The following is a 26337-nucleotide window of genomic DNA, read 5'->3' as shown; positions in this document are numbered from 1 at the left end:
TCACAGGTGCCCAGTAAAATCACAGAGCTTTCCAAAACCCCAGTGCTCAGGCCATACCCCAGATCCATGAAATCCGAATCTGGAGGAACAGAACTCAAGACCTCAGCATTTTTGAGAGCTCCCAGTGACTCCAGGGTTGGGGACCTCAGTCTTGGAAGCAGCTGCTCTTGCTCACCGTGTCTGGCAGTGGTGTATAGGAAAGGCACCGGGACATGACCACAGGCCTCCAAGTCATTTCGCTCCCAAATACCCACGCAGATACCAGTCTGCATGCTTTTCCTGCTCCCTCAGTGAAAAATCTGATGAGGGTGCCCTCCCCCATCACCACCACCAACTCATCGGCAGAAGAACGTTCTCAGGGTACTTTTCCTATTAAGTGAGGAATCCTGTTCCCCAGCCCCACCAACCCACTGCTCCCACACACAGCACACACCTCAAGAATGGGAATAGAAATGACTGACTTTAATCAGTCTGCGATGAAATGAGCCTCTTTTAGAGGCCAGGTGGGGGTGGGGAAGCCCTGCGGCAGCTAGGGCACACTCCTTCAGGCACAGCTGAAGCAGACAGCTCAGAGAGACCACTGGAAAGGTGGAGGGAGGGAGAAGTGGGACTCACAGCTTCCCCTGAGTGGGTGAAAGTGGCTTCTGAGACCGCACAAAGCACCGGCCCCAGCCAGGTAGTGGGATAGGCCCCCATGCTGCCCATGCAGCAACCCCGTGTGACCACAGGGCAGCCCCATCCCTTCTTGGTTCTCTTCTTCCTCCAGCCCCAAAGGGGGAAGAGGTCCCTGAGCACATACAGCCCAGCCTGTGCCCAAGCTGGGTCAGACAGCCAAGCAGGAACTTAGACCCCAGTGACGCTCCCGGCTCAGCCTCAGAAACTCCCACTCTGCCATCTGTCCTCCAGGCTGTGCCCCAGTAAAGGCACAGCGGCAGGATGGGGGGCTGGCAAAAGTGGCTCCTGACCAGGGTGGCAGACCGTGTCATCAGCAGGATGGCCTTGCTGTGCCTGCCTGTCACACCATCTTAACCTCCAGGGTTTGGGCCCGTGATAGGTTCTGGCGCTGGGCTTTGACCATGTGCAGGCGTCTCCCGTGCAGCGTGAACTGGGACCAAGTGAACAGCTGCAGCACAGCACAGGTGATGGGCACCAGCACCAACAGGTAGAAGCAGCCCTGGCGGAGCGTTGGGGCCTGCGCCGGGGGCGGGGCCGGGGGCTCTGGCCATGGCTGAGCACTCCCCACAGGGGCCAGCGGGGGCTGCTGGAAGAGATCGTGACCTAGGACAAGAGAGAATGCAGAAAGAACAAGGTCAGCCCTGGTCTCCTCCAAAGTCCACAGCACAGCGCCACATCTCAAACAACACACGTGTACGTCTAAACCACAGCTCAATTCCTCCCCAAACTTGCTTTGCCTCTGCTCTTCCCTTCTCGGTGTCTGGTACCACTGTCTACCCAAAACCTCAGTCTTCCTGGGTTCCTCAGTAAACCTCACCACTCCCCAAAAGCCAATCCTTCACTTCCCCCCAATTCCAAAACACATCCGGTACCGGGACACTTTCTTCCGGCCCCCTTGGCACCGCTTGCTCCAAGCTTCCATCGCCTCGGCCACAGCCTCCCCACAACCCACTCCCCACACAGCAGTCAGGGTGAAGTTGAAAAAACATAGATCAGACCACGTCACTCCCCTGCTTAAAACCGTGGCAAATAGAATCTCTTCACAACGAGAATAAAATCCAAACCCTGCCCTGATTTACAGAGCCCTCTACTTTCCCAGCCTTGTCTCCTAACCATGGTTAGGATACCTTGGGCCTTTGCACTTGCCTCCCCTTCTGTCTGGGATTCACTGAGATCTTTCAAGACCAAATCCTTGCCCTTCAGTCCACATCCTAGGTGTCATCTCAGAGAGGCCTTCCTGGACCACACTAAAGTAGCTTCTCAGTCCCACTGTCCATTGTACCATTGCTTTTACCACTACCTGCTGTTTTCTCATTTGGCTGTTTACTGCCAACCCCATCCCTCCCCCCTGACTAGAATAAAAGTTCCATGATGGCAAGGCCATTGTTATTTCCCTAGAGGACCTGGAGCAACTCTTGGCAGAGAAAGTATTCAATACACATTTGTTGAATGAATGAATGAATGAATGAATGAATGAACGAACGAATGAACGAACTATTGAAAGACTGGAAGATTGGAGACTCAGTTCCTCTACCCATGTAGGGAGAGGCCGAGGAGGAATGGCCCAGGCACAGCTTCTGTCGGCCAGCTGCCATTCTCTCTCCCTTACTGGACCCAGTTTGTCTGCTGGTGTGCCAGGTAAGCTTTGACCCCTGGAGCCTCAAGAGCCCCTGCGCCAGCTCCCAGGGCCCTCACCTGTGTAGAAGCAGAGCAGCCAGGTGCCCAGCAGCGGGGCGAAGGTCTGGCCTGGCTTGGTCACCAGGGCCACCATGCCAAAGAGAAGAGCTGAGGCCGCCTGCTTACGGTGGTTCAACACCAGGTCCTCGTCCACCAGGTCAGTGACCACCAGAGTCAACAGCTTACAGGTGCCCTCAGTGAAAACACGGTTACTGCCAGCGGAGAGAGGGGGCGAGAATGAAGGGGTGGAACAGAGGCGTGGGGGTGAGGGAGGGCAGCGCGTACCTGGCAATGAAGAGGCAGAGCAGGCCGGGGCGGTCAGGGCCAGCCAACAGCATGAGCAGGCTCAGGCCCAGCTTGAGCAGGAAGAGCCCCCGCACCACGGCGTAGACGCCCCAACGCCGGCACAAGGGCAGGAAGTAGAGGTTGTTCAGGTGGGGAGCGACATAGGAGATGCCTGGGCAGAAAGGGTGCGGCTTTGTCAGGGGCCACTGCCATAGCTTCCACAATTACCCACACCTTGGGGTGCCCCGGGCGGGGGGTGGGGGGGGAGGAGGGCTCAGTCATTTGAGCAACCAACTTTGGCTGGGGTCATAATCTCACAGTTCATGGATTTGAGCCCTGTATCGGGCTTTGCACGGACAGCACAGAGCCTACTTTGGATTCTGTCTTCCTTTCTCTCGGCCCCCTCCCCTGCTCGAGTTTTCTCTTTCTCTCAAAAGTAAACATTAAAAAAATTGTTTTTAATTATCCACATCTTAACGATCAGAATCAGAGTTGGCATTGATTGAACACTGACGACGTGCCAGGCTCTGTGCGAAGAGCTTCACATCCTTTTCTTTAATCCCTACAACTCTTTAGGGTAAGTACTATATTATTCCTACTTTACAGGTGACAAATGGAGGCCCCAAGAGTTTAAATAAAACATACCCAAGGCCACACAGCGAATAAGCAGAGTCAAGAAGCACACCCAAGCCCCTCAGCCTGTAATCCTAGCTGTTAAATAGCTACTGCGGGGGGCACCAAGAGAGCAGCCCTACCCTACTCACATCCGCAACAGGCCCCGCCTCCCCTCCCCCGCAAACAGGGCCGGGTGGCGGCTGGACATGCAACCCCACAGCGGCCTCTGCCCCCTCTGCCCCCTGCCAGCCAGGCCCCAGCGCGGGAGGGAGTTGCGTCTGCAGCTGGGGGAGGGGTCCTGGGGTGCAAGCTTCAGTTCCTCCAGCCTGCACGAAGCGCCCACTCACCCAACAGGAAGGAGCCCGTGGACAGGGAGATGTGGTCCGACAACAGATGCTCCAGGAAGAGGGGGAAGAAGTTGCTGTTGAAGTGGCAGTGAAACACCTGCAAGCCGACAGGGTCAGTGAGGAGGCCGCTGGGCCGCAGGGCTGGGCAGCAAGGGCACCAGCAGGCTCTATCCTCATATCCCTCCACCTGGAGCATGCCAGAATAAAACCCCAAACCAAATTCCTATTGCTTATCTAGTTTTGCTAAAAGGTAGAAGGAATGATAAGATGGTCCACGGAATGATTAAGATTTTTTTACTCTTTAGTTTCAAATACTTGAGTAAAACAAGCTTGACAGTATAAACACCACCTATGTCTAGGCTGGGCTAGCCTCTGCACTGCATGTGTTTTAGCTATGGCACTTAGTGTTTTAAAAAGACTGTCACAGAGTTCCCAAAAGGGCACCCCTTTTTCATATCCTCACTGTGCAGGTGAGGACACCCAGGCCTGCCCTGACAGACCTTCCCAAGATCACACAGGGAGTTAGAAGCTCTGAGGGCGCCGGAATCCAGGCCTCCTAACTACCCGACCTGTGTATCCACTATCAAATTGCCCAGCAGTCCTCACACGAGGCCCAGAACTGCTTTCCCAGCTTTTGAGGAGCCTGTTCCCTCGAGTGGAGCGCGGCCTACCCGTCGGGCGGGGGCCCGTTCCCATACCTGCACCAGGTCCATGCCCACGAACCACAGGAAGTTCCGGTGGCGTGCCAGCTGCTGGAGGTACTGGCCCAAAGTGATGCTGCCTGCTTCCTTGCAGCCCACAAGCAGCTCCTCTCCACACAGGCTACAGGGCAGAGGGGAGTCACCGATGGCCTAAGGCTGGGCCAGAGCCATCTGCCACCCCAGGCCAGCCACCCATCAGCCAGGGGACTCAGCGTTGAAATCACACTCAGAAGTGTTGGTGGGAACCAGAAGAGCTGGGCCAGGCCACTCACCCGCCATCTATAGCCAGGGCTGGGCACTCCGGCTCCCTACCGGCTGCCTCAACCCGCCTCCTAAGCAGCCGTGTGGCCCCCACAAAGCCCAGCCCAGAGCCAGTGGCCAGTGCCACACAGAAGGTGCGGAAGGAAGAGAAGTCTTCCTTGTTCCAGAAGGCATAGGAGGCAAAGACGGAGAGGGAGCCAGCTGCACTGAAGAGGGAGCAGTAGAAGTTGAGGTGGGTACGGTCATGGGCAGAGAGGGCCAGGTCAGCCAGCAAGGCATGATGGTGCAGGTCCACGAGAGTCAGGAAACCATCATAGAGGCACAGGCACAGCAAGAACTGCAGGCCAGCTGGGGCCCAGGGCACCCAGAATGCCAGGAACGACAATGCCAGCAGCGGCCCGTGCCAGCCCAGGGCCCGCACCCGTGCCAGCACCACGGCCCTGGAGGAGAGCCCGGCACCCGACCTGCCAGAGAGAGGAGGAAAGTTGGGAGATGCTTTTACAAACTTGATGAGCCCCAGTTCCCCCCCTGCCCAGGCCCCAGAGGAAGGACAGAGGCCCAGAGTATGGAACTCACACCAGGGTGGTCCCACTGAGCCCTGAGTCCTCAGCCTCTGATTTAGGAAGCACAACTCTCCAGGGGGTACACTCTCTTGTCTGGTCCCTTGCCAAGCCTGCCAGGGCTGATGGCCAAAGGGTGGTGGGACACCTATTTCTCAGGGTTGGGGGCAGTGGTGGGCCCAAGCAGGATGGGGTAAAGGAATCTGCCAGAAGCAACAGAGAGCTCCCAGTTCTAAGGACCTGACAAGGCAAGCTGAGGTAAATCTCTTCCCACATGAGCAAGGCAACAGTTAGTCAAGGCCATTCTCCCACATGGCCAGAGCCTGACTGACCTTGGGAAGGGAGGGGGCCTGGTCAAAAGCTGAAAATGGTTTCCTTTTTCTCTCCCCACCCCAAACACAGACACCCCCTGGGGAGGAGTGGGATGGGACAGGACCCGTTGTGACCCACCCACAGGACACAAACCGGGGCTGGGAGCTGAGGAACTGACGGTCACTCAGCCAACCAAAGAGGGGGTCGTTGAGGCTGTTCCAGAGGAGAAACACCGTCTGTGGGCAGAGAGGAGATGGGGCAGGTGGGATCCAGGCAACCTCCTCTCCGGAGGTTTCCCCACCCAGCCTGCTCGCCACCCCTCAAGATGAGCACAGCTTTCCTGCCTGCAAACCTCTGCTCAGGTCAGTCCCTCTGCCAAAACCCACTCTACCAGCCACCGCCCCCCATCAAACTCCCACCCATCCAGGGTGAATTTATCCAGCTGATAAATGGACATTTATCAAAGCTCCAGCTCCAGCTTTTCTTGCTGAATTGAGGTGGGCAACCTGGCCAGCCCCAAGCTCCAGACTGGGTGGGACCCAGCCTTGCAATCCGCCTGGCTCCCACCCACTGCTGGCCTACCTCTCCAACCCAGAAGGCAGTTTTGTTGATCTTGTACACCGAGACAAAGGTGTCCACGTAGTAAAGCAGGAACACGTTGTGCAGGACGGAGATGAAGAGGGCCAGGGAGCCATAGACCACAGCCGTAGGCAGGCCCAGCATCCAAGCCTGGAGCCTGCCCAGCCCCATGGCTGCCAGCTCAGCCTCAGCCCCAGGAGCACTGAGGAGTGCTCACAGCCAAGGGCAGTCTGGCCATTCTTGTCCCTGGGGAAGAAGGAGCCCGTTAGCTGCAGGGATCAGAGCCAGCTCTGTTCCCAACCCCAGACCTCTGAGTCACTTAAAAACTCATTTCCACTGGCAGAAAGTTTGTACATCAAACCAAGCTGGGGAATCATCACTGACATCAATGACTGTACAGCTGAAACAGTGCTGGGCTGGATACCACTGAGAGTAACCCAAGAAGACTGATAAAGTCGTGGGAAAAGAAGTGCTGAGCCAGGTCACATGCTAGGGGAGTGTGCTCAGTATCTTCTTTCATCCACACTATCTTATCACACACACCTTCACAATCTGGATGTGATGACTGTGGGCCTGGGCACACAATGTCCCTGTAACCTCAGGCAAGCTACTTGACCTAAGCCTCAGTTTCCTTTTCTGTAAAAGGGCAAAGGGGATGATCATGTCCACTCTGCAGTGGAGGGTAAGGGTCAAGTGAGGTAACTCACAGAAAGCGTTCAATAATGGATGGTGGTGGTGTCATGATTATCCTTATAAAATCCCGACAATACAAAAATTATAGCACAATTACGATGTTATTGGAAAGCACCCCCAAGCTCAGATATGTTAAGTAATTTGCCCAATGTCAGACAGCAGAAAAGTGGGAGAGTTGACCCCTGACCTGTCTGGTTCCAAACCCTTTTCTGCCACTTGACCTTTCAAATCAGGTTCCTATACACTGTTGGGTAGAATAGAGAAAGTTGCTACGATGTCAGGTTCTGTAGGTATAGAAGAATGATATCATCTGGCAAGAGTCCACACCTACTCATGCACTTTGATTCTGGAAATTCCACTTCAAGGAACTAGGCCCAAAGGAATATGTACAGAGACGTTCATGGCAGCAACAGTAATAAACAGCAAAAAATTGGACACAGCCCAAGATGCAACAAAGAGACTGGCTCAGCAAGGCCAATGCTCTCCAGAAAAGGCAAGCATGTGGGCCACCTTGACACATAGGAGAGAAATTCAAGAACATGTTACATGAAAAGAGAGAATAAAGCACAGTGTGGGTTCCTGTCTTCCAACCAGGCTGACTTGTACACAGAGGCGGGAAGGCAAGACTGGCCATGAGTGGGAAGGAAATAAATCAGATTTTTATTGGAGCAGGACTTCTCAAACTGGAACGTACTTTCAAGTCACCTGGGTACTTCAAAATGTAGATTTTTGACTCAGGAGGTCTGGGGAGGAATCTGAGATTCTGTATTTCTAAAGGGCACCCAGGTGGCGTTGGGCTACTGGGCCATGACCACACTTTAAGCAGCGAGGCATTAAGTCTGGCTGTCTCTTTTTTTAGATTCAAAGCTGCTGTTCTCTTTTCAGAATAACCCGTGTGTGTTTGTCTGACCCCCCAAAGGGAAGCTATGAGGACTTCCTTCTAACTCCCTGTTGCAAGTTAAATCAATGTCCCCCCCCCAAAAGATATGTTCAAGCCCTAACCCCCAGTACCTGTGTGACTTTATTTGGAAACAGGATCTGTGCAGATGTAACCAAGTTGAGATCATAATGAATTCGGTGGGCTCTAATCCAGTGATGGGTATCCTTACAAGGAGAGGGAAATTTGGACACAGAGACAGACACACACAGAAAGAAGACGGCCATGTAAAGACAGGTAGAAATTGGAGTGATACAGACACAAGCCAAGGAACGCCAAGGGCAGCAAGCAACCACCAGGAGCTAGGGAAGAAGCAAGGGAGGATTCTTCCCTAGAGCCTCTGGAGGGAGCACAAGCAACCAGAGTTGATTCAGACTGTGAGAGAATAAATTTTAAGCCACCCAGTTTGCAGTAATCTGTTACTGCAGCCCTCTGAAATTTACACATACTCTCAAGGACTATTCCTGTTAGAGCCCTTGTGACCCAAGCCTAAACTCAGGCACATTGATGTGCGCACACACACACATAGCTGAAACTTCTGCTTCCCATCATGGCCGGGCCCTAGAGAGCCAATTTCAGCCCCAGTCCAACAGTAGTGACCCCCAGGACCTGTCCTTGCCCCATGACCCACTATGGCTCCCCCTCCATGTCCACCCTTCCAGAGCCTCTGCAGTCTCCCCGAGTCTCCAAGTCACCCTCTCCTCTGGCCAGGCCTTTGTCCTTGGTGGTACTCCTGCCAGAAGTGGCCTCCCATCTCCCATCCTTCAAGAGACCACACCATATCCAGACTTTCTCCAGCCCCTCACGGATGCCTCCTGCCGAGACTCTCCTGACTGCCTCCACTCCAACCTGTGGGTTTCCAAGAGCAGGGCCTGCTTCTTTGCCCGCCCTCTCCCTCAGAGGGCTGGACTCCACCACTCTCTGGTAGAGAAACAGGCCCTGAGGGGAGAATAAGTAAGGAATCCCAGAGGGATCTCTCAGGCTCATTGGAAAATGAGGGCAGTTCATTCAAGAGATCCAACCTGGCGCTCGTCTTTGCCTAGTGGTGGGGAATGAGGGAAGGAAAAGCAGATGGAACAACCTAAAACCAGCCACGTCTGTGAGAATGTCTCCTGAGCTACAGTGATCCTACTTTGGCATCAAAGCCGGAAGATGGCCAGGTAGCCTCTCTCTGGGGCTCTTGAGCCCCTGAAGAAACATTTGTTAGGAAATATTTTCCCCCCACAGTTTTATTGAGGTATAATTGATACACAGTGATCTGCATATATTCAAAGTGTGCAGTGTGATCAGTTTAAACTGTTTACACCTGTGAAACCACTGCCACAATTGACATCATGAACATATCCATCACCCTAAAAGTCTCCCTGGCACTTTCTAAGGAACATAGCAGAAAGAAAACACAGTTGAGGGTCTTGTAAGTCCTGACTCTACCATTTACTACCTGTGTGACATGGAGCGATTTGCTTAACCTCTCTCTGACTTTCTTCATGTCCAATGTGGGGCCGACTATTGTTAGCAGTCTAGGGGAAATTATTCTAAAGCCCTTAGCACATAAGTGTGGTGAACACTCAAACTTCAGACATTACTGCTATTGAGCCTCTCAGACCTTCCAAACCCACCACACAAGGATGGGGTGAGTGTTTAAGTAGGCTTCACACCCAGCGCGGAGCCCAACGAAGGGCTTGAACTTCCGACCCTGAGATCAAGCCCTGAGCTGAGATCAAGAGTCAGACGCTCAACCAACTGGGCCACCCAGGTGCCCCAAGGATGGGCTATTAATCTAAAGGTGCTTTGGGGCTGTGAAGCACAACTTACACCTCTGTTGCTATCCTTAACCCAGGTCACTTTCTCTGATTCCCCAGGGCCTTTCAGAACCCCTTGCCCCCACACACACCCCACCCCACCTCACCTCACCTCCAAAACCTTTGTCCAAAGGGAGTGAAGGCTCCCAGGCCCCTACCCAGATGTCCAGTGTCCTGCCCTGGTTGCTAGAAGGTAAACCTTGCAGGCAAGTCCCCAGCCTCCACCAGCTGGCTTCCTGCTGAAATGGCAGAAGAAAACCTCAGAGGGGGTTGAAGTGGGAGGGAAGGGTGTGACTTTTGCCATCAGAAGAGGCGGAGTTTAAATCCCAAATGCACTTCCTACTAAGAATGTAACCTCAGGCAAGTCACTTAACCTGTCTGAGCCTAGGTTTCCTCCTGTGTAGGATGTGAACAATAATATCCATCCTTTTTTTTTTTTTTTTAAACATTTTTTTCATTTTTGAGAGAGACAGAGACAGAGCACGAGCAGGGGAGGGGCCGAGAGAGAGGGAGACACAGAATCCAAAGCAGGCCCCAGGCTCTGAGCTGTCAGCACAGAGCCTGACGTGGGGCTCCAACCCACGAACCGTGAGATCATGACCTGAGCTGAAGTCAGACACTAAACCAACTGAGCCACCCAAGTGCCCCATAATACCCATCCTTTAAAGGAATGCAGGAAGGATTAAACTAATGTCCAGAAGCCCAGAGCACTGTTACATGGAAGATGTTTAGAAACTGGCTTTTTCTTGGGCTCACTCATAAAAGATCGGAGTAGGAGCAGGGGAATATCCTGGTAATCCAGTCCCTTCTCATGGTAAGGCAATTTGAGAGAAAAGACAGGGCACACAAGGGTAAATCAAAAGAGAGAATCTAGGGGCACCTGGGTGGCTCAGTGGGTTAAGTGCCCGAATCGAGTTCGGGTCAGGTTATGATCTCATGGTTCGTAAGGTAGAGCCCCTTGTCCTGCTGGGATTCATTCTCTCATTCTCTCTCTCTCTTAAAATAAATAAACTTAAAAAAAAAAAAAAAAAGGTTAAGAAAAAGAGAGTCCACAAGTAGCAGGAATGCACGCAAAATTCAGGAGTGCCAGACACAAACCCACGCCACAGGCCAAAGCCGGAGGCAAAACAACCTGTCCAGATAAGCCTCTGCCTGGAAGAGGAGCTGGGGAAGGAGTGTCCAGGGTCCCTCCAGCAGTTTCTCTTCCGGATTCTGCTCCTCCCCCAGGAAACACCTTCTCCTACTCACCCTTCCCACCCTCAATACGCCCCAGCAGAGAACAAGAGCTCAGCCTCTCCAGGGGAGGAACAGCTTGGAACCCACACCAGCTCAGGTGCATAACCCAGGGGAAATATCCTGTAACCAACTCCAACCCTACCTTGGCACCTGGCAGGAGAGCCTGTTGGAGGCCCCCAGAGCCTACCCCCTCCCCCCACCCCCTGCTGGTATGGTGCCAGTTATGTGGCTTTGAGCCAGCCTCTTCTTCTCCCTAGGCCCAGTCTCCTTATCTATAAAGTGGGATGATAATGCCAGCCTCTCGGATTGCTGAGGGGCTGAAATGCAAAAACGCACCAAGCACAGAACCTGGCACATACAAGTTCCTCAATAAATAGTAGCTACTGTTACTCTTTTTCATATCTCTGCTGTCTGGTTTCTTGGTCTTTCTAGCACCCAGCACTGATGCCTCTTGCTGCCATCCCTCAAATTCTCTTTTAAATGCCACCTCCGCACCTTTGTTCATGCTGTTGCTTCCACCTAAAATACCCAAGATGTAACTACATATCATTGCTCAGGCATCTGGGTATGCCTGGCTTTTACATCCATCATCAAGAATCCTTACAACTCTTGTTACGATTCCCATCTCCTAAGTGACGAAACCAAGGCTCTGAAGGTTAAATAACTGGCCCCAAATCACAAAGCTATTAGGTGCTGGAGGAAAGATTCACAACAGGTGTTTTTGACTAGAAAATCTCAGCATTTCTCAAGTCACTGTGCCCAACCCCACCACCATCTTATGAAACTCTGCTGATTCAAGGCCTAGTTCAGTGGCATGGCCTTCCTGAGTACACCTACTCACGTGTTCTCTCCCTGTTCAGGTCCCTTGGCTTCTTCATCAGGATCCAAATACCTCCTGTCCCCTCCTCCAGTACCTAAGCTCCTTAAGAGCAGGGCCAGGTCAGACCCGTTTTCTACTCCCTGCCCCCACCAGGCTTCTTCACCACACAACAGGTACTCAATTAATACCTGCTAGGTCAATTTGCCCCAAACAGGCCGATATGGGCATCTCCAGCACTAGGGAAGAGTAGCAGCCATAGGAGTGCCTCCCAAATCCCACTGTACCCCTCAGCTCTGCCTGGCTGTGGGAGTCAGAAAAAGGCAACCCGGGGAGCTGTGATGTACCCTGCTGAATAAAACATGTACAGCAAGGCAACTGGTGCACAAAGAGGAATAGTGATAACAAAAAGTAACATTTATTCATCTCGTACCATGTGTTAAGAAAGCAGATACAATATGGAAAGGAAGCTCAGAGCAAGCAGGCAGAAGAAAGACACCAGATCAGGAAGGGTTTTGCAGACTACACACAAGATTCTATCCTGAGGACAATGGGGTGGGGGACACGGGGGGCGGGGGGTGAGGTGACAGAACCAGATCCGTTTGGAAGGAATCCCATAGCATAAAAACTCTCTCCTCTTGACCCATCGGGCCTCTGGAAGAGAAAGAACTAGAAAGGACGGAAATCGTAGCATCTCCCTGATTTCTGAAACTTTATCAGGCTTATAGTGGGTAGGGGGCTGGTGGATTTTGTGGAGGAAACCAAGAATGCCAGACTGGGACCCTAGAGTGAGGGGCGTGGGGAGGATGGGTGTTGATTCCCTCCAAAAGGCCTACTGACTGTAGGCAAAGCAGTTTAATGCAGAGGGAAAAGGCCACTGACAAGCATAATTTAGAGTTAGGAGCCCTGAGTCAAGTTTGAACATTATCACTACTAACTACCTGAGTTTATTCCTACATCTGTGAAGCAGGAGAAAACAATTCCATTCTCTACCTGTCCTCAGGGGTATCAAATGAAATTGAAAGGTGTAACTCCCTGTGCAAATATTAGGTGTCCTTTTCTCAACAAGTAGCTGACCTCTGAATTATCTGCTGCATTTTCTGTTTCACAACCACCTTGCCTCCTTGCCCAGTCTCCTCAGAGCAGGGTCCAGGCCTGGCAGGAGGACCTCCCCTGGGGGTGGGGGGGGGGGGGGACACCCTCCATTCCAAATACTCATGGGCCTATTCTCCTCACGCTGGAAATGAACTTTCTACTTACTGGGGGAGGGACCTTCCTCCTCTCCCTCCCCAACAGGTAACTACAGCAGCACTGGATGGTCAGCGACTTCACCCTAGGACCACCTGTCCCCACCAAGCCACTGAGCCGTCTGGGGCTAACCCAGAAGCTCTTTACTCAATAGCTGGCATGCTGCCGCTGAAACATGTGGTTCTCCAGCCCGTCTGTACATTAAAATCACCTGAGGAGCTGCTTAATATCGAGGTCCAGGCCTCACTCCTGACCAATTTAATCGGAATTTCCAGGGATGGGGCCCAGCATCAGTGTTCTTTTAAAGCTCCCCAAGTGGTTCTACTATGGAAGCAAGGTTAAGGGCCATTATGTTAATGAAATGGATCCCAAGCCTGATGCATCCCGCGACCTCAGCTCCCCCCCGCCCCGGGGGGCCCTTCTGCAAAGATGCCACCCTCACCCCTTGAGCCCAAGCTTCTCCCACCCTGACCCGGGGGCTCTCCCATCCCACAACCTCATCACTTCAGGGACCCCCCCGCAGACAGCTCCCAGGACTCCCAGAGCAGAGAGCGTTCCTGTCCCCCTCGGGTCCGTTCTTTGTGTGTAACCGGCCCCCAGTCCGGCCCGCTCCTGTCCCCGCGCCCGGGCCACGGGAGAGCCCCTCACCGCAATCGTGGCAGGCGAAGCCTAATCCTGCGGCTGCCTGGAGCCAGGTGCGAGCCAGTGCGCCTGCGCATTGCCCGCCGGAGGCTTCCCCAGCCTCTCCCTCCGCCCCCGCCCGGCGATTGGCTCCGTGCGGCTCCCGGGACCGCGCCCCGGCAGGTGCCCGCGCCCGAGGCTGCCGCCGCCATATTTGTCACGGGCGCTTACCCTTAGGGACCGAAAAGAAAACGTGGACGCTGGCAAGAAGAGCAGTTGGCCTGGGTTCCTGACGCTTCACCCCTTCTCTTTCAACTCTGTGAAAGCTTAAAGCCAATTTCAGTTCAAATCAATAAGGCTTTTCTGAGCGCTCCCCCTTCTCTCCCCCGTCCTTCCTTAGTATTAATTCACAGAATGGAGAACACAGAACCTTCCTACAGGCCTTGTGATCTGCCTAGATGCACAGCTAGGCAGGTGAAGAGATGGCAGTGGCACGACCTGGGACTTCCTGACGCTGGATTGTGAGCCCCTCAGGAGTAGACGGTCCCAGCTTAATGTATGGGCACCGGGGCTCAGGCCACAGATGCCAGGCCCGGAGAGAGCAACCTTACAGCCCAACTATTTCGTATTAAAAATAGTAATGATAAGGGCGCCTGGGTTGCTCAGTTGGTTGGGTTCCACTCTTGATTTCGGCTCAGGTCATGGTCTCCTTGTTCGTGGCCCCAGGACAGGCTCTGCGCTCCACAGCGTGGAGCCTGCTTGAGATGCTCTCTCCCTCCCTCTGTCTCTGTTCCTGCCTTGTGCTTTCTCTCGTTCGGTCTCAAAATAAATAAACTTAAAAAAATTTTTTTTGATAGTAATGATAAAATATAAGGTGTACTGAGCTCTCACTATGTACCCTGTACTGTGTTAAGCCCTCTACATGCATTATGTTGTTGAGTCCTCACATCCCTGGCAGATAGGTGATATATTCCCACTTGACAGATGAGGAAATAGGTTTAGAGAGATTCAATGACTTTCATACAAGCAAGAGGCCCAGACCAACTGGAACCCAGCTCTCCTGACTCTCAGAACATGAGTCTTTCCTCTTCCTACCACTGCCCAGGCCCTAAAGTCAAGTTTTGTTTTGCTCAGTCCAGTCTGGTGAGGATGTCTCATGTCTTCTCCCAATAAACCTATAAGCCTCATTAGGTTTCCAGGCAATCAAACAGCACACACTTCAGACCTACTGTTTTCCAATGGAGCAATGCGCCTGGCCTTTAGCTTCTGGGGGACCTGGGGCTCAGTCCCCTAGCTCCATTTCTTTGTTAAGGGACCCACCTTTTGTGAGCCTCTGTTTTATGCCTTGTAGGGATTTTGTAGGCATTAAATGTGAAGTGGGAGTGTTAGTGTTTTGCAGGTTTTTGGCTTGTCAACAGCCTTGATGGTTGTCAACAGGAAAATCGTCCAATTCCTCCTGCCTGACAACATGGCAAAGGGCCCACAACAAAAGAGCCCTGGAGTGCAGGGATTAGAGTCTGTCCAACCAGTTCCTGTGGAGCCCCAGGGGTCCCATGAACTTTGCTCCCAGCATCCACCTCTCACCAATCTCTCATTTCCCTCCTCCCCAATCCTGCCCCTTCAAACCTCCTATCTATTCCCTAAGCCACACAAATCATCTCTCCAAGCAATTTCTGGAACCCATTCTGTTCCAGAAAGCCCTCATGAGCAAAAGGAAGGTGACCATTATTCCCCCATCCCAAACCCATACCCCCATCTGTGCTTTCCTGGCTGAGAATACAAGGCAGCATTCAGCATGGTGTCTGGAACCCTAGAGCCTCCATAAATTGACGAAAGGAGTTCCCTTTTCTATCTCAGACCAGCATGTGTCTTTGTTGCAAAGCAACCCTGACTCTTCACTTAGACCTCCCTGGGTGTCCAGTGGGGAAACAGGGGACCGAGAAGGGCTGCCAAAGGGCCAGAACTTAATGTGACCCAATACGAAAATCTTTGGCCCTCGTGTTGCACTTAACGTCCCACAGTTACACTGAGGTTTCTCATCCCTCTGATTTTATAGACAATGCAACCAGTTACCCTCTTGTGTCAGCACTGGGACTGGGTCTTGTAATTATCTCTGATTTCCCTTCCTGGTTGCCAACCGGAGCTAACTGGGAGGTGACATAGGGATGCAACTAGGGAGTCACAGCATCTCCCTGAATTCTTGAGTCATATCAGAGTCCTTGAATTGTGGGACAAATAGATACATAAACACTCTCTCTCCTTGAAATTCTGTCCTCCCTTGGCTTCTGACCTCTCTGATCTACGGTCTATCATGTTCTCTCCCTATCTCTCTTCCTCAGTCCCCTTCCCTGGGTCACTTTTCCCCCGAGGCTTTCTAAAAGTGGAGGGCAGATCCTCAAGTTTCCATTTTCAAAACTCTTTTCATTTATTCTCTCTGACTTGCCAGGCCAGGGTAAAAGGGACTTCAAAAACAAGATTGCTGCCTTCAAAAGGCAGCAAAAGTGGAACCCAACAAATTGGCAGCCATGACGACAAAGTGAGGTGTGGGCCAGGAAGCAGCTGTTCCGGTCCTTCAACTACTATTTTTCCCTCCATGACTACCCCACCTCCCATCTCCAGCCCGAATACAAAACTGCTGACAGGACAGCTCCCCAAATGAACCACCTGACTGCATCATCGCCTTAACTTCCAATCACCCACTAGGTTTTTTTGGGGGTTGTTGTTTTGTTCTTGTTTTTATCTCCTGGCTTGCCTTGATTATTCTCCCAGACAACCAAGCCAAAAACATGTGCATCCACCCCTATTCTACCCTTTCCACCCAGGCAACTATATGGGATCAACTCTAGGTGAATCTCCTCCCCTCTCTTTTCCAACCCGTTCTCCTGTTTTGGGTGTCAGTTTTCCTGGGCTAGTGTGAGAACCTCCTCCGCAACTGGCTTCCAGCCTCTCTCACCAAACCATCCTCTACTTTGCCCACAAGACAGCCTCTGAGCATGCGTTTCACTGATCAAAAACCTCTCAGGGCGCTGTATTTTCAAATTTTTCATAAAATGCTGGGGAAAACACTCAGGGTGTATTGCTGATGCAAGCATCAGAAGACTCCACTCCACAGTGTGAGAACCCAAACTTTTACTTTTGTAAGGACTTAGGTGACGGTGCTTTGTAATTAAAAATAAAAGCCTATTTCATTATGTCTTCTGTAATTAAATTTATATAAAGGAAACACAACTGGCTATGTGGGGAAAGAAAAAATAAGACTCCACTCAAACCAGATTAAGCAAGAAAGGAATTTATTGGGGAGGGGGGGCATAAGGAGGAGGCATTGGATGAAGGTAGTCCAAGGTACAAAATCCAGTTAAATACTAGGGGTGTAGTGCACAACATGATTATAATGAACACTGCTGTTACGCCGTATGGTATATATTTGAAAATTGTTAAGAGAGTAGATCCTAAGAGTTCTCATCACATGGAAAAAGATGTTTTCTTCTCTATAAAATTGATGGATATTAACTAAACTTCATGTGGTAACCATTTCACAATATATATAAGTTTAACCTTTACGCTGTACACCTTAAACCTATACAGTGGGGTATGTAAATTATATCTCAATAAAACTAAATGGGAAATAAAGAATTTATTGGTTCATGTAACTTGATTTTTTAAAAAATTTTTTTAATGTTTATTTATTATTGAGAGACAGAGGCAGAGAGTGAGCAGGGGAGGGGCAGAGAGAGAGGGAGACACAGAATCTGAAGCAGGCTCCAGGCTCTGAGCTGTCAGCACAGAGCTCGACGTGGGGCTCAAACTCATAAACTGTGAGATCATGACCTGAGCTGAAGTCGGACGCTTAACCAACTGAGCCACCCAGGTGCCCCGGTTCATGTAACTTTAAAGTCCAGGGTTCAAATGATGACATCAGGACTGAATTTCTCTGTCCCTTGGTTCCACTTCTGTGGCGCCATGCTCAGCCTTTACCTCTCCACCCAGACTGCATACTTTCAGATTTCCATCCAGGGGAAAGAGAGCACTTCCCTCCACCCCAAGACAACAAAGTCCTGGGCCTGGCTCCCACTGACCCAAACTGAGTCACTTGGCTACTCTAAACCAATCCCTAGGGCCAGAGGGATGGCAGGTGCAATTGATCTTGCCATAAATCATTCCTAACTTTAAGGACAGAATAGAGCCAACTCCCCCCAGAGCCACTTTACTGCATAGATTATGGCACCGAACCCCAAAAACCTAGGAGCTGTTACTGGAGTCAGGGTGAATGAATGTTGAGAAACTCCGTTTGGTCCTTATTTTTCACATTTTGCCTGAACCACCTCCAGACCAGCAGAGGTCTTCAGCAAGCGTGTAGGGACGAATTGTTAAACCACAGGCTTCTCACCCTCCCAAACTCCAACTTGGGCTTGGTCTCACACTTTCCCCACCTCCCACCCAGGTGTGACCAAATCCCCATGTGGGAGCAGGTGGAGAAAGGAGCTAGTCCCATAGGTCCCATCATTGAGCTCCAGGCTGGGGTGAGGTCAGTCTATAGGTAGTGTTGGACATTCCTCAAGCACTGAGATTTGGAGAGGGCAAAGCTGTAAATAGGAATGGGGAGGGATATTAATTTCCTATTGACACTGTAACAAATTACTAAAAACTTACTGGTTTAAAACAATACAAATTTGTTATCTTACAGTTCTGGAGGTTAGAAGTCTGCCTCATTAACTAAAATCAAGGTGTTGGCAGAACTGTGTTCCTTTCTGGAGGCTCTAGGGAAGAATCCATTTCCTTGCCTTTTCGAGTTTCCAAAGGTCAAAAGCTCACGACCCTCTTCTATCTTCAAAGCTAGCAACAGCTGGTTCACCCTCGTCACTCTGACTCTTCTGCCTCCCTCTTCCACATTTAAGGACCCCTGTGATTATATTAGATCCACCTGGATAATCCAGGATAATCTCATTTTAAGGACAGCTAATTAACTTAATACCATCTGCAACCGTAATTCCCCCTTGCCATGTAACATAACATATCCACAGGTTTGCAGGGATTAGGCTGTGGACATAGTGGTGGGAGGCCTCTCCCAGCAAAGGCCACTGTGTTCTGAGACCAGTTCTTAGAGTGTACGGAAGGTAAGGCTCCCTTCTTGGAGCTCTGGGATAGGAAGTGTTAGGTAGATAGTCCAGCCCGGTCCCAATAGCTGTCCTCACTAGGCCAATGGCCCAAGTTAAGACTTGAGAAAGCAGCTCACTCAGGAATATAAAAGTGTGACATCACCAAGGTGAGTGTAGAATTTCCCAGAGGGCAGCTGATCTTTGAGGGATGCTGAGAACTTAGAGGAGAACCTGTAGGGGTTACTGCTGATGCTGCTTGAGTCAACAGAAGAGGAAGAAGGAAAGTATGATGGCCTCACAGCCCACCATCTGGGAGAGGGTATCAGTTTTTAACCATCCAGCAACTACCACCCACCTCACTGGAGAAGAGAGAGGTGGAGGGCTGTGGCTTGCAGCCAGAGGAGCCTGGAGCTTAGACAGGGTTTCACGCTGCCTGGATGAAACAGTCTGGTTTCACCCAAGCAGCTTCTGGGCTTTGGCCTTAGTTGGACTGGGTTCAAATCCCACTCTATTTAGATGGTGTGAACCTTGGAAAGGTTCTCACCTTCTCTGAGCCTCTAGTTCCTTATCTATTAAATGAAAATGGCATCACCATGCTCTTCACATGGCTATTAAGAATTAGTTCTGGGGCGCCTGGGTGGCGCAGTCGGTTAAGCGTCCGACTTCAGTCAGGTCACGATCTCGCGGTCCGTGAGTTCGAGCCCCGCGTCAGGCTCTGGGCTGATGGCTCAGAGCCTGGAGCCTGTTTCCGATTCTGTGTCTCCCTCTCTCTCTGCCCCTCCCCCGTTCATGCTCTGTCTCTCTGTCCCAAATAAATAAATAAACGTTGAAAAAAAAAAATTAAAAAAAAAAAAAAAAAAGAATTAGTTCTTGGGGGGGGGGGGGCGCGTGGGTTGTTCAGTCAGTTAAGGGTCTGACTCTTGGTATCAGCTCAGGTCTCACTCATGGTCTAGCTGATGAGATTGAGCCCTGCGTCGGACTCTGTGCTGACAGCACAGAGCCTGGTTGGGATTCTCTCCCCCTCTCCCTGCCCCTCCCCACCTCAAAATAAACTTAAAAAATTAAATAATTCTTATGCAACATTCTAGAGGCGAGGATTATGAGATAGTGTGAAAGAAGCCCCAGCATGGATTAGCAATAAAGCTACATCTTGAGACAGACATGGGGTTGAATTTTGCCCTTACCATAACTAGTTGTGTGAGTTTGGGCAATATATTTAACCCCAATAAGCCTACATCACTGGGAGTGTTTCCTAGTCATAGAATATGTTTCCTGTGTCCCAAATCCGAGGCAAGCAGCTTCCTATTTAAATGGGGAAAATATTAGTACCTCCTCCCTAGGGTTGATGTAATCTTATAGATGCTCATAATCAACTTGATTCAGTGCCTGATGTACGAACTTCACTCAAGTTAGGATAACTCAACCCATTTAGAGGAGCTGGGAGGACGGGATGTGGGGAACAGAGGGCTAAAATGATTGCAAGATATCCTCAGGGATGTAGTGGTGAGGGCATCCCTAAGCACAGGCCTCTAGGACAGGCCAGTATGAACAGCAGGCTCACCCAGTGTAGGCACAGGCTGGCTGGCTGGCTTTTGGCCAACAAAATGTGTTTCCCTTTGCCTGGAAACCAGAAGGTGTGGCTGAGGCAGGGCATGGAGAGGCGCCTGCTCTGGACCTCTCTCGTTCCCCAAATGCTGGGAACCAGCTCCCCCCGGGCTGAAGGAGACAAGTTGAGTGGGACACCACCTGGAAGAACACTTCACGGCTGAAGGTTTGAAAAGGCCTTAGGTCCTTACTGCCTACTGGGTGCCTAGGGTTCAGGCCCAGCCCTGGGACAACAGGTGAGATGGAAGCTGAACGCCTTAGGAAGAGTTCCCCCAAGCCATGATGCGCGGTGCACGGGCTCCTGCTGTGAACTAGAGCCCTGGGTTAACAGGCCCCAGGGACGGGTGGTGGAGCTAGAACAAAGGGTATCCACGCACACTTCCCACCGCAGGTGTGGACCAGGAGCCAGTATAAATGCCCGCTGCCTGAGCTTCAGACCATGTACTCGTACAGCTGCCTGGAGCCCGGAGCGGGCGTCTGGCCTCCGCTGCAGCCCCTCACTTACTCCTACCCGTCCCGCCCTTTGCTGCTGCCCCTCATCCACGCCCACAGCTGCTGCTGCCGGCTTCCGAGCCTGAACGCGGGCGAGTGGCCGGCTCCGCGGGAATACCACTGCTTCCACAGCCAAGGCGCGCCCCTGGCGGCCGCGCCGCCCTCGTGGGCCTTCCCGCAGACCTACGCTGCGGCCCTGCGCCCGCCTTACCCCACGCCCGGCTACCTGGGGCCATTCCTACAGGGGTGCGCGGCGGAGGGGATGGCGACCGCCCAGCGAAACGCGCCGTGGCCGGAAGGCAGTAGCTTGCAGCTCGAGCTGCGATGGGGCCGCACGGAGCGTGCTCTGGGCCCGCGCCTCCAGCTACCCGACGTGGTGCGGCGGGAGCTGCGGCGGATGTACGGCACGTACCCGCGCACCGACGTGCGCGTCACCTACCGCGGCGGCCAGTTCCTGCTTCAGGCCGCGCCGCGCGTCCCCGAGCCTGAGAAGCGTGTGCAGAGGCGCGTGCTTCGGCCGTCCGCCAGCAGCGGCAGCGAAGACAGCAGCCCGGCCGCTGAAGCGGCGGAGCGTAGCCGTCGGAGGAAGAGAAAAGGCCAGAGCTGAGGACGCTGAAGGGTCCGGTGGCCGGCCGGGTGAGCACGCGTGCGGCTCTCCTCCCCTGCGCGCCGCTGCCCACCCGCGACGAGGGAGACCTCCGCGGTGCGCGGGCGCTGGGTGCATCTGTCACTCGCCTTTTTTTTTTTTTTTTTTTTTTTTTTTAACCAAAACTGCACGCCTCCCACCTGCTGCATTTCCCTGATTTCTCTCATTTTATTGCTGGATGGCGGGGGGAGGGCGAGAAGATTATCAAGGACATCTCTTCTTGTTTCTCTTCCCTTCTGCTTGGGCTTGGGAAGCCTGGGTTTGGGGTGGAAGAAGGGCCTGGACCCTTTGTTTCGTCTCTCCCTCCTCCCCATCTTAGAAGCCTGCCCTGCACCAAGCACCCACTTTCCCTTTTTCCTCTCCTCCCTCTACCAAAGCTCCCAGAACTGCCCAAGTTCCTTCCCAAGCTGAGGGCCCACCCATCCGCAGATTGTAGTGAAAAGTAAATAAATGAGTGAAGTCAAGTGTATGCTGCGAGATCACTTTTCTGTTTGGGGTGAGTGCGGGTGTTCCTATTTGTGTATGTGAGCCCTACTTCCCTGCCTCTGGAAGAGCCCGTGTGCCTCCCTCATGGGCCGGCCCTACCTCCCTTCTTCATTAGCTCTTCTCCAGTGTGAGGGACGACACACTCCTAGGCCCTGCAGCCAGCCAGGTGGCCTGCCACCCACGGAGGTATTGCGAGAGCATAAGCTCTTTTCTTGAAGCATGGGTGGTAGGCGCAGCTGAGGAAGGAATGCCTAGGATGTAGATTTAGGGCTGCCACTGACACTTTCTAGTCATGTAACTAGTCTTTCTGAGCCTCAGTTTCTTCATCTGTAGAAGCATAATATCAACCTAGTCTACCTGGAAAGTTCACTAGGATTGGAATTTAAGATGAATGTCACTTTTCGTCTCCTAATTCTTGCTAACAGTCTTTAACAGGCTGAATTTGCAGTATTCCAGAAGTTTGCGGGAGGGGTAGGCCACACATCCTATGTGAACTATGGGTCTGGCCAGACCCCACATCTGATGCCCATGCTGTACAAATTTGGCTCCTCGTTAAATTGCTTTTACTGAACTTCCACTTGTTGGATGGAAACAGCTAGCCTGGGTATACAGGTATGTTATTGAAGCTGTGCACCACTTGATTGATTACTGCTATATTTGTGAACTTCATGGAGAAGTTCTCTCAAGCCTCACTACTTGGGAAGGGTGTTTCTCCTAATGAGTGGTTTACTCTTATCTTGGAAGCACCAAGGATCTCATAACTGGTCATATTTTTCTCTTTGCCCTGGCTTCTAGGGAGCTCAGAGGCAAATTTGCTTAGCATCTTTTGTGTAAAGCCTGGATCATGAAATTAGGATCATCCCTAATTTCATCTTATTTTCCTTTCCTTTTTTTTTTTTTTTTTTATTATAAAAACACAGGGAGGTGGTGTAGTGTAATGAGTCTGCTGTGTGGCCTTAGGTAAATTGCTTAATGTCCCTGAACCAATTTCCTCATCACAAATGGGGATGATGGGGACTTCTATCTCATGAGGTTATTGAGAAGATGCCATGAAATGCACAAAATGTTTACCACAGCGTCTGGCATGTATTAAGTGCTCAAATGTTAGTGTTTGTTTTTAAAATAAAATAGTTGGCTATATAGAAATATATCAAATAGGATAAAAGTCTTTTTTATATCCTCAACCCCAAATGATAAGTAGGTTCCAACCTATTATTTTTCCAATTTTTTTTCTGTGCACATAATATTAATTGCATAAAAGGAATTTCACCGTTTTACCTGTTACATTTTACAGTAAGTATATTTTGGACATCATTCCATGGTAGTGTACCTGGAGCTACCTCATTCTTTAACAGCCACCCAATATTCCATAGCATTTGGATTCTTTCCAGGTTTTAGCTGTTAAAAGTCCATCCAACAAATGTTTTGAGTGCTTATTATTTTTTTAAGTTTATTTTGAGAGAGAGAGAGAGTGAGCGAGCAGGGGAGGGGCAGAGAGAGAGGGAGACATAGAATCTGAAGCAGGCCCCAGGGCCTGATGTGAGGCCTGCACTCACGAACTGTGAGATCGTGACCTGAGCCAAAGTCAGAAGCTTATCCGACTGAGCCGCCCAGGCACCCCTTGAGGGCTTATGATTTGCCAGGAACTGTTCTAGACCCTGGGGATACAGTGATGAATGAGACAGCCATGGCAGTTTCTGCCTGTACGAAGCTTACATTTTAGGGGGAGAAATGAGGATGGGGTAACAGGCAAATAGATGAAGGGAAGTTGTTATAAGTACTACAGCAGGAATAAGAGGCTGAAATAGGAAATGTGAGCAGAATAGTGGAGCCTAGAATAAGATAATCAAGGAAGGTTTCTCCGAGGAGGTGACATTTAAGTTGAGATCTAAAGAATGTGAAGAAGGTAGCCATGCAAAGAGAAGGGTGAGGGAGAAACCAGGCAAAGGGTATAGTGGGTTATCTGTGGGAATATAGTGGGAATGAAGAAAGTTATCTTCATTCACTCAGGAGGCAGTTGAGAATCCATAGCATGCCAGGCCTCATTCCAGGCACTGGGGTTACAGGAGAGAAGCAAACAAGTCCCTGCCCTCATGGAGCTTATTTTAGAAGTGTAACACAGAGAAACAGAGACTGACAACAAGCAAATGGGTGAAACTATGATGTAATATCAGATAGTGATAAATGATGGGGTGCTCTTTTCTTTTTTTTTTTTTAAGTTTATTTTGAAAAAGAGAATCGCAAGCAGGCTCTGTGCCCAGCTCAGAGCCCCACGTGGGGCTCAACCTCACAAACTGTGAGATCATGACCTGAAATCAAGAGTCAGATGCTTAGGGGTGCCTGGGTGGCTCAGTCAGTGAAGCGTCTGACTTCAGCTCAGGTCATGATCTCACGGTTCGTGGGTTTGAGTCCCGCATCAGGCTGTGCGCTGACAGCTTAGAGCCTGGAGCCTGCTTTGGATTCTGTGTCTCCCTCTCTCTCTGCCCCTCCCCTGCTTGTGCTCTGTCTCTCTCTGTCTCTGGGAAATGAACAAATGTTAAATAAATAAAAACATAAGTAAAAGAGATGCTTAACTGAGTGAGCCACCCAGGCAACCCTGGGGTGCCGTTTTCAATAGGATAGCGAGGGAAGGCTTCTCTGAAGAGGTGATTCTTAAGTGGAGACCTAATAAAGACCTTTACAAGCCATTTGAATCCCTGGGGGAGAAAAGCAGGTACAACAGCCCTGTGGCTGGAGTGTCCTTGTCCTGTAAGTGAGCAAGAAAATAATGATTAATGAGATTAGAGATGAAGCCAGATCCCGTGGTACCTGGAAGCCGTGTTGAGAATTTTGGACTTTATTCTTAGGGGTGGAGGGTTATAAGCAGAGGAGAATGTGATCAGATTTTTTTTTTTTTTTTAATTATTCTGGATGCTGTGTGGAAAAGAGACTGTAGAGGGGCCATTGTGTAAATAGGGGGACAAGTTAGGAGGCTTTTAAAGTCATCCAGGCAAATTCAGATGGTGGCTTGGTCTCATTTGGAAGCAGTGAGGGTGATGAGAAAAGGAATGTCCTTGAATATACATCTTTGTTCACATATACAAGTATTAAATTGTTGAATATAAAGTCTTAGAATTAGAAATTGAATCATTGAGCAATGACACCCTGGTGGCAACAAGCACAGCCAGCACCCAGATCTTTGGTTCTAAATTCCATTCTCCACTGAAAGAAACCAAGCACATTGGGAAAATGGCTGTTTCCAAGGCTGTAGCAGGGAAGGTACAAGATGAGCCTGGAACAACTTGTGCCAGAAAATAAAGGACTCCTCAGAAATGTCAAACAAAGGAGCCAGCTTGAAGGGACCTCCACTAGCCAAATCAGGAACAATTTAAACATCAAAACGATCACAGTAACAGATTATTATCTACTGAATAAAATAATATCTATAAGTACATACTAACATTAACTAAATAAACCAATGTGAAAGGAAAGCTTGCTCACAGCAGGAGGAACAATGAGCTTAGGAAATCAGCCCAATCAGTAATTGATTCCGGTGAGAATCATTCATAGATACTAAAATTATTGGGCAAAAGTTTGAGGAGAAACAGGCTGTTATATAGTTTAGAGGTATGTTCCAATAAGATATTTATTAATTACAAAGAAAAAAGTAGTAACTTAGTAGAATCGTAGGGAAAACGAGGATAACACTTTAAGCCCACTGCCCAAGTGGTCCCTCTTGAATAAAGGCATTCTCACCATCTTTAATGAGTGTCTTGAAAATTTTTTCTTTAACAAAGACATCATGTGCTTTCTGGTATATTGAACTGAGAAAACACAACATCAACTCAGCAGTAATGCATAATCATGAGGAAACATCAGATAAATGTAAACAGATAACCACAGTGACCTTTATTGTTCAAAAATGTCCATGTCATAAAAGACAAAGGAAGGCTAAGAAGCTGTTTCAGGTCAAAGGAGACTAAGAGACATGAAAACTAAATTCAGGGCATGATCCTGTTTTGGATCCTGGAACAGAATGAAAGTCGTTATGAAGGAGGTGATTGGGACAAGTTGCAAGATTTGAATAAGGACTGTAGATTAGAGGAAGCAAAATGGCAAAAGGTTATTAGTTTCTGAATCTGGAAGAAAGGTAAGCAAGAGTTCTTTGCATTATTCTGCAAACCTTTTTACCTCCAGCCTCCAGCCCCAGTGAGGGAGGAGGGCCAATGATTACAGGCTTTTTGAAGGAGGTACTACCACTCAGCTCAGTCCAGCATGCTGCCATGCACGTACTTCCAAATCCCAGTGTTTGCTCCAGGCCATATGGATGTAAAAGAGCCCTGAAGGGAGCCTAGATGCCCCCTTCTTTGATCTTTTCTTTGAACTTAACCCTTAGAAGCTTATAATTCATAAAACATCTCTGCTGCCAGGGACCTTGCTGTTCACCTGGTCCAATGCCCTCAATTTACATTATGCTGGGAATCCAAAGCCAGAGAGGAGGAGTGACTCACCCAAGGTTATACAGTAGGTGGGAATCCAGAACTCCTAGATCTCAGTAGGGCTTGGTCTACCAAACCTGGTCCTGACAGCCTCCTCCTGATCTTGCCCCAGCCTTACCTGACCCTGGTATATGGTCTGGAACCCTTCACTCAGTAAACCCTGACTGA

General features: G+C 50.5%; 2 protein-coding genes across 2 annotated transcripts; one reads left to right on the top strand and one right to left on the bottom strand.

The window, feature by feature from the left end:
• Positions 1-441: 441 nt before the first annotated feature.
• On the bottom strand, positions 442-13488 carry SLC68A1 (solute carrier family 68 member 1). Its single transcript, XM_025918366.2, has 9 exons — positions 13394-13488; positions 6016-6258; positions 5587-5669; positions 4573-5025; positions 4298-4421; positions 3600-3696; positions 2638-2809; positions 2371-2564; positions 442-1278 (listed from the first exon to the last, which is right to left on the bottom strand). The coding sequence occupies exons 2-9, from the start codon at positions 6181-6183 to the stop codon at positions 1016-1018; spliced, it is 1554 nt and encodes a 517-aa protein (XP_025774151.1). The 5' UTR covers positions 6184-6258; positions 13394-13488; the 3' UTR covers positions 442-1015.
• Positions 13489-19971: 6483 nt separating this feature from the next.
• Positions 19972-21166, top strand: CD2H10orf95 (chromosome D2 C10orf95 homolog). The gene is made up of 2 exons (XM_086680746.1): positions 19972-20303; positions 20459-21166. Exon 2 carries the CDS (start codon positions 20507-20509, stop codon positions 21164-21166), a length of 660 nt encoding a protein of 219 aa, XP_086536872.1. The 5' UTR covers positions 19972-20303; positions 20459-20506.
• Positions 21167-26337: the final 5171 nt, after the last annotated feature.

Source organism: Puma concolor, chromosome D2 (genome assembly GCF_028749965.1).
Source record: "Puma concolor isolate L17-30 chromosome D2, mPumCon1.1.hap2, whole genome shotgun sequence".
Taxonomy (NCBI): domain Eukaryota; kingdom Metazoa; phylum Chordata; class Mammalia; order Carnivora; family Felidae; genus Puma; species Puma concolor.
The sequence above is the reverse complement of the archived record's forward strand: the minus strand, read 5'-3'. Positions and strand labels throughout refer to the sequence as shown.

Coding starts and splice junctions, on each gene's coding strand:
- SLC68A1 (XM_025918366.2), bottom strand. CDS start 6,183: ATGGGGCTGGGCAGGCTCCAGGCTTGGATGCTGGGCCTGCCTACGGCT. Junction 5,026..5,586: donor TTCCTCAGCTCCCAGCCCCG/GTTTGTGTCCTG, acceptor TCTCTCTGGCAG/GTCGGGTGCCGGGCTCTCCT. Junction 2,565..2,637: donor CTCTGCCTCTTCATTGCCAG/GTACGCGCTGCC, acceptor CTCCGCTGGCAG/TAACCGTGTTTTCACTGAGG.
- CD2H10orf95 (XM_086680746.1), top strand. CDS start 20,507: ATGTACTCGTACAGCTGCCTGGAGCCCGGAGCGGGCGTCTGGCCTCCG.